At 32.4% G+C, this 7,602-nt stretch overlaps 1 protein-coding gene across 2 annotated transcripts; it reads left to right on the forward strand.

Moving 5' to 3' along the window:
* Positions 1-5,283: 5,283 nt before the first annotated feature.
* LOC114754896 (UPF0426 protein At1g28150, chloroplastic) lies at positions 5,284-7,261 on the forward strand. 2 transcript variants are annotated; one of them, XM_028943742.1, is made up of 4 exons: positions 5,284-5,396; positions 5,502-5,675; positions 6,720-6,928; positions 7,011-7,261. In XM_028943742.1, exons 1-3 carry the CDS (start codon positions 5,358-5,360, stop codon positions 6,894-6,896), a joined length of 390 nt encoding a protein of 129 aa, XP_028799575.1. In that variant the 5' UTR covers positions 5,284-5,357; the 3' UTR covers positions 6,897-6,928; positions 7,011-7,261. The 2 variants fall into 2 exon arrangements, with proteins under 2 accessions (XP_028799575.1, XP_028799574.1); XM_028943741.1 differs by having other exon boundaries at positions 5,286-5,396; positions 6,720-7,261.
* Positions 7,262-7,602: the final 341 nt, after the last annotated feature.

The following is a 7,602-nucleotide window of genomic DNA, read 5'->3' on the forward strand; positions in this document are numbered from 1 at the left end:
ACTATTTGATTAGATTAAGGAAGTTAGGTAAGTTAGTAATCATAAAAAAGTGACACATTTTTCCTAAAACCCCATAATCATCTTTCTTATACCTCCTTCTCCTCTTCTACTTATTATGGTTGAGAGAGTATCCTAGGGGTAATTTAGAAAACTGATAAATATAAGAATGGTTCTTATATTTAGGACCAAAACTAACTCAAGAATTGGGTTCTATATTAGGACCAGAGGAGTATCATACTAACAAATTTAACTAATATTATTAATCTACTTAGATTAGTTAATTAGATCTTATATTAAGGACTATGATAAAAATAGAAAAATTTGATCGATCCCCACCTTTATAAAATTAGCAAAAAATTTTTACCAACATTAACTCAATAATTTTCATTATTGTATATGTGCATCTCGATGACCTATCTCAATTATTGAGATTACGGAAAGATTGATCAGTGCGAGAATTTCACAGTTAAGTGTATATATCTCTCAATATTTACTAAAAGAGGGTGTTAGAGAATGTTTCAATGCACGCTTATTTTAGAGATCACTATTTTTATTTATAAACTTATTTTGTGATGTTTATATTTGGTCTCTTGGCAGATTACAAATATCTTTTAATTTCTGTGTGTGTGTGTGTGTGTTAATTTCATGATAATCATAACCTGTAAACCTTAAAACAATAACCAACGTTATTTTCAGTTAAAAAATTCATGATAACATATGCTAATGCGTTCATACATATGGCCCACAGGCGTTGAATTTATTTGCCCTTAAAATTTTTTTTCCTTTTCTTTTTCCTTTTTTTTTTGTGAAGACCTTATCACAAGAGATCATGCTTGTAATCTTAAATTTCAAAGTTAGTAGAGTGTTTCCGCCTTCTCTTCTTCTTTCTTTCTTTCTTCTTTCTTTCTTTTTAAAAGACCTTTGAGTCCCCAAACTCTACTTGCTGGAATACTTCTCAATCGTTCTTGTAATGACAAAAATACTCCTTTTATGAATGTGGTTAGTTCAATATATTCAAACTATATATGCTTGTTTTTATTACACATGTACGAAGGATTAAACTCCTGAAATATAAGATATTCAAACTCTCATGATTGCAACCGTTTGAGCTGATCTCAATGAGGTTAGAGCAAAGCAATCATTCCGATTTTTTTTTTACAGTTTAATATAATTTTGGTGTCTTAATTTAGTACCAATTTTAGTTTTAGTTTCTCAGATTTTAAATTATAGGTTTTGGTCTCTCAAAAGATAAAATAATTCGAATTTTTATTGAATTATAGGGACTAGTATTTTAAATGGAAAGAAACTTAAGATGCCAAAACTTATTATTTGAAATTTAAAAAATCAAAATCAAAATAAAAACAAATTTGATGGACGAAAAATTGTATTAAGTTGTTAACCCCTATGTTTACTATATAAAGTTTTAGAAAGTCATACTGGTTCAAAGATTCATTGGTTGAATCAGGGGTAGAATTGATAGTAATCCGTAAATATATATACCTAACTCCAATATTATTGGACAGTTGGTGCGAGTGAGAGGGATAGTTCACATGCGAATCCACGGCTTATATTAGGCTTTGAAATAATGCAAGACAAATATGCTTTGATTTTTTTCTGGGATTGGTTCAACCTCTTTTAATGAATCAATTCTTTCCAAAAACCAATTGGTTGGTTCTTCTCAAATCTTTATCATGATTGGTTCCCTTGACAAAGCAGTTATCCAAAACGTGTTTTGATTTTTGAAGCATACACTGTAAATTTAATATATAAAATAAATTAAGATCTCATGTTTAATGTGAATTGGCTCTAGCAAAAGAATTTATAGTTCTTCGTAATGTGAAAATTAAGATTTGAATGTTTGTTGAAAGAAGCATATATATTTAGTATTTGATAATATCTCGAACAGAATTATTTCTGATAAAAAGATACATATACCTAGAGAAAAAAAATTTCTTAATTAACTCATACATTTAAGATGAGAGAGAAAATGTTATTCGATCAACTTGGTTTCTGCAGATTTTTTCAATCAGCTGACCCGATCTCATGCTGAGTCTAAGCAATTTAATTTAGTTGTAATTTAGTTTACTATAGATGCAACTTATTCGTTTATCAAAAAATAAATGCAACTTATTCATTAAACATATAATAATTTCTTTTAACATAAGATGTTTTAAACTTTATGCGTGCCTACTATATTGATGTCCTTTGTGACTCTTTTCACTTGAGAAGGCCTCGTATGACAAACAGATATCATGTTTCTGACAAATTAAAATACATTTAATGACAAAAGTAACGGCCGAAAAGCATCATTAGTTTTATGTACTGTAGTAGTATAAATTAAAAAAATAAAATGATGAAGATAATATTAATGAAATGAATGAAATAACTATTTTGAATGGCTCATGATATATACCAACCTGACAATCACAAGTGGGAGAAGATGTGAATAGTCAAAGACACACTATACAGAGATGGACGACATGAAAATTAATGAAAATATATACGAAGAAGGAGATGATCGATATGAAGAAGTCAAAGTCTTCGGTCAAATTAAGTGGTTGAAATTAGTCATGGTTGGAACATTCCGAGTTCAGACCTGAGAATTGTTCATTGCCCTTTTTAGCTTTTTCACTGAGTGTGAGTGTGACATTTTGGCCCCCGACTTATTTACTGTTCATAATCTAAGTCTATAATTAAATTAAGGTCCCGTTTGGTATAAAACATTAAAAATGAAAAGTAATGATTGAGACCGAGATTAAAAAAAGTCATTAAAGAATATTTACTATAAGTAATTTCTTGTTACATAGGATTAGACAATTCCATGTAGTTAGGATTGGGAAATACCAGGTATTTAGATTTATCCAATCCTAAATAATAAATAATCACTCAAACTAAATACTCTTTTAACATATTTTTTTAATCCCATTTTCAATTCTTATCTCTTATTTTTAACACTTCGACAGGATCTAAGCGTTGCTCATCGCCCATTCACCAACTAAATCAATTTGTCAAACTAACTGCAATAACTAAGAAAATGAAGCTAATGAAGATAGATCTAGTTAGTAAAATCGTGACTCGTATTGTAATCTATAAATATTTTATTAAGAGTTCTTTTTGAATGTTGAAAAGCTTGTCATAATTTTGGTATGTGTAATCAGAACTCAATTCAAACAAATTTTTTCTTGTATAAAAACAAGAAGTGAATTATTTTTTTTAGGTATAAATGCTTTCTTTTTTAAGAGATGTTTATAACTTTTTGTCTAAAAAATATGCATATAAAACAATTTGTAAATATAGGCATCCATATATAGAGAGAGAAATTATCTAATTGGGTTTAAAAGTCACTTTCAATATATTTTGCTAGAACTAAAAGAAAATTTAAATCTCATTATCTATTTGAGATCAACATACTAGAGATAAAATTGTTTGTTAAGGCAAAAAAAAAAAAATTCCTTCTGTTTTATGAATAAGATATTAGGGTTTAAATGAAGATTGGAATAGTCTAGGCTCCCTGTCGTGCACTCGTCTAGTTACGTGACAAAGTCAGCTGGTCCATATCCAGAGACTAGGCAGGGATCAAGAAATTAATTCTGCTACAAACAGAAACTAAAGAAAGAAACTTCGGGCAAGAAAGTTTCTATTCTAGAAGGGTTTCCATTGCTCGATCTCCAATTTTTTTGGATGAGCGGACTTTCCTCGGGCACGAAAACATAATAAAGCGATCGGCCTGACTAGCCATGCCACGTGCCCTGACCTTTTTATTTTTTCTGGGGAGAAAATTTTTATCAATAGGCAATTACTTCGCTTCAAATTAAAGAGGAGTACTCTCTAAAAACAATCAAGAAAAATGGTGTATATTAGCCAAGCCATTCCCACTTCCTCTTATAAAAAAAAAAAAATCAAGAACTACTTATATACTGAATTTGATCTTAAATACTCCTCAGGTCCTTATTATAAACCCAATTTAACTTTTTATTTGGTCCTAATTATAAGACCCAATCCATTTTCTCTCTTATTTTATGTATTTTTTTCCAAGATAATCCTTCTAATAATGATAGTTTTAGCCAATATACTTAATTAGCAAAGATATTTTAGAAATAACAACACTTATTTATTATAAATAACCAACTTAACTTACTTCCTTAATCTCCTCAAATAAGTCAATTGGGTCTTATAATTAGGACCGGAGGAGTTAAGATATCAATTCACTTTGTTTTAAAATTTATAAATTTTTCTTTTCTTTAAGCATCATATTGATTGTAAGGAAGTTCTTATCAAGGGATAGTTTTAATACACGTGATTGAAGATGATAGTTTAAAAAAATTAACACAAAATTGTTACATTTAGCCAAATTAACTAATTTTTTCAATATCTCTAAATTAGTTATCTAGTTCTTATATTAAGGATCAGACTATCTAGTGTCATGTATATATTAGCCAATTTTATGTGCAGTAGAAAGAAAAATTTTACCCGCTTGTTGTATTTCACCTACCATATTAAGAATAACGTGTGTGTGTATTACTTTGATTCTTTTTATAGGCTCCAATTAATTACTTTGCGTAAGGTAAGAAAGATAGTTAAAATTATTTATTTATTGTAAAATATTAAGATTAAATTTAATAAATTTTAGTCAGAAGAATTTGATTAATTGGTTAAAAATTAATAATTAATTAGGAATATTACGTGAAAAAAAAGTAATACCACCCCAGACAACACACATGTTATTCCAGGTCTGGATATTTAGTTACGGCTAATTTAGAGTTTTGAGTCAAGCTAGAGTTTTGGGCCAAGATTTGAGGCTTATGATATAGAGTAAGTACGCCTTTTTAATGTTCTGGGATTTTTATGATCAAGAATCTGGACTTTAGCATTTAATGTTTGATGTGCTGGTCAAAAAAGCATTTAATGTTTGATGTTTTAATTGACATATTTTCGAGAAACCTTTTTTGTTTTTGGAAAGGTCTTCTCTTTTAATTTTTTATTCTGTTCAATAACCTCGGCCCCCCGGCCTTTTTTCTAATCAGGCCTAAAAACAAACAAAGGCTTTGTGGCCCAAAAGAAAGCCCTAACATCACACGCCCATTTTCAGCCCATCTCAACCGCTTATTCAAAAATTCAATTAATTAATTAATCAATGTCTTAAGAATGCGCCACGTCTCCCGTGCTTCGCCTGTTCACTCGCCCAACCTCCAAAAAGAAAAAAAAGACGAAAGCATCACATTTTCCGTGGTCCAAAACGCACCGTTTAACTCCTCGCCACGCCTTCCATCCAGCTCGTGTTCCCCCCAATTTGTAGTTGCAGAGCATCTTCTAGATTCCGGCTCTATCGACTTCTACCTTCGCTTTTCTCCTTCACCATGTCTCTTCTTTTTCATTCTCCTCTCCCCCTTACCTCGGTATCATTATTCTTCATGCTTTCACAGTTTTACTTTTCCCTTTTCTTTTTCTTTAATATCTACATTTCTCTGAAGTTCAGAGTATTTCTTTGTTCTTTTTGGCAGTACAAATTGAAGGATGTTAGGCTGAGCCCTTCATCATTCTCGGGCCGATGGGAATGTATAAGCAGAAACAATCGTTCTCGATTTGGTTTTACCAGTGCTAATTCTGGTAAAAGTGGGGTTCGAGCGTTGTTCTTCAATCCTTTTGACGACCCCATTCTCAAAGAAGCTGTCAAGGTATAATTTCTACCTTCTACCATGTTCCATTTGTTTACTTCAATCCTTCAGTGTCATTTAATTTTCTTCCTTCCCGTGATTACTACTATTCTGTGCTATTGTTCTATTTATTTATTTGCATTAAAAGAAATTAGAAACGGTTTTACTTGATTGGGGAAATTCTAATTCGTCTCTCATTGGAATGGGTGTGACACTAGTGTCTGGCACGACAGTTCATGTAGAGGTTCTCACCTATTTATTTATATTCAAGGCTTACTTTGGCGTTTCATTGGAGGCAGTTCATGTTCTCCAAGACGCTTTCTAGTAAAACATTTGTGCGTTTTATTAATACATTGAAAAAATATTGTAATCATTCGCGCCATCAATTTACTGACTGAAAGGCTCTGGCGGCTTCAGTGCTCTCTGTTACTTCCAAATGGGCCATTGATGAGGTTGCTAGGAATAAGGAAGTTCAATAGAATTGTAATTATTTATGACTGGGAACGAATTTGGACAAGTCTGGTCTAATTGGTGTGAAAGGATATGTATCCATCCAATCTTGAACCAAAATATGATACACACCTGAGGGTAACATGAGTACTATTGACTATAGTGCGAAGTTAAAAAATGACAAGATTATGGATTTTGACTAGTGCTTGTGATTAAACGGTGGAAAGGGGACACCCCCTTCTGCGCCCCACAACAGAAATCTATGACTCAGGTAAGCTGTCAAATCTGGTAAGCAGAATTTTAGGCAACAATGTACTGATGTCTTTTCTTCTATCATGGCTGAATGCATCACACTAGGTCACCGGATGACAAAGTCTCTATATTGCAATAGGCAACTCTGCGTGAATGATTGATCATATTTCACTTTATTGCATTTGCTGATAATTTAGATAGAAGGCACCTTTCGAGTTGGTTGAAGGTATTAGTGATGGAGAAGCTGGACCTGGTCTATGCAAAATAAATAGACGCAATGAATCATGAAGATACATGTATTAAATTGCCTTTTAGAATTGTTTAAGTGTTCTCTTGATCAGTATTGAATCGCTGTCTCCGCAGGAACCAGTGGCCTTCTTGGGGGGAGTTTTTGCGGGTGTCCTAAGGCTAGATTTGGAAGAAGAGCCTCTTAAGGAATGGGTCACAAGGACTGTTGAAGCTGCTGGTGTCAATGAAGATGAACTTGATACCGAAGGTTCAACAACTGAGGCAGCTCCTCAGCAGATTGAGATTGAATAACTCCTACTGTATACAACGTTTATGATCTTAGCATAACAACCTATATGCCTCAATTTTTCTCTTCTTTTTTCTTTTTTTAAAAAAAGAACCAACCGGTTATATATGACTGATCAGGTTGGAGTCCATCTTTCTATTCTCTTGCTCTGCCTGGAATCACCAATTGTACGTCTGTTGATATTGCTGGCTTGACTCCATCCTCTGGCTATCCAATTTGTGATTATCTTTCAGTAGATGTAAATCTATTGGCTTGATACGTGATAAACTAAAACAATAGTTGGTTGAGTCGAGACTTGTGTATGTTACTGACACTTTTTCTTGGAAATAAAATAAAATAAAATAAAGTCGACATTTGGTATGCTACCGAATACTGATTTAGTCCCAGTTTCATAGTAATACTGACATTTGATTTAGGTTGTTTATTGCATTACCAGTTCCTGTATAGAAAGAATATAATAGGAGCTGTTCTTGTGGATAATTGCTACAGTCCTGAGACATTTTCACTGCCAAATTCATGTCCCAGGGATCCTTCCCTTTTTCTTTGGGCCACAAGGGAACTGGAATGTTGACACAAAGTGTAATCAGCCTCAATTCTTTTGATGGGTCCAAGTCCACAAGACGCCCTTTTCTTTTGGGGTATCGACGCTAAGCTTTTTTGTTTAGTATTGAAATGGTTAAACGAAAAAAAAAGTAGAAGTCAGGGTCATGC

This window comes from Neltuma alba, unplaced genomic scaffold (assembly GCF_004799145.2).
Source record: "Neltuma alba isolate B1F8T4 unplaced genomic scaffold, ASM479914v2 tig00010223_pilon, whole genome shotgun sequence".
NCBI lineage: Eukaryota > Viridiplantae > Streptophyta > Magnoliopsida > Fabales > Fabaceae > Neltuma > Neltuma alba.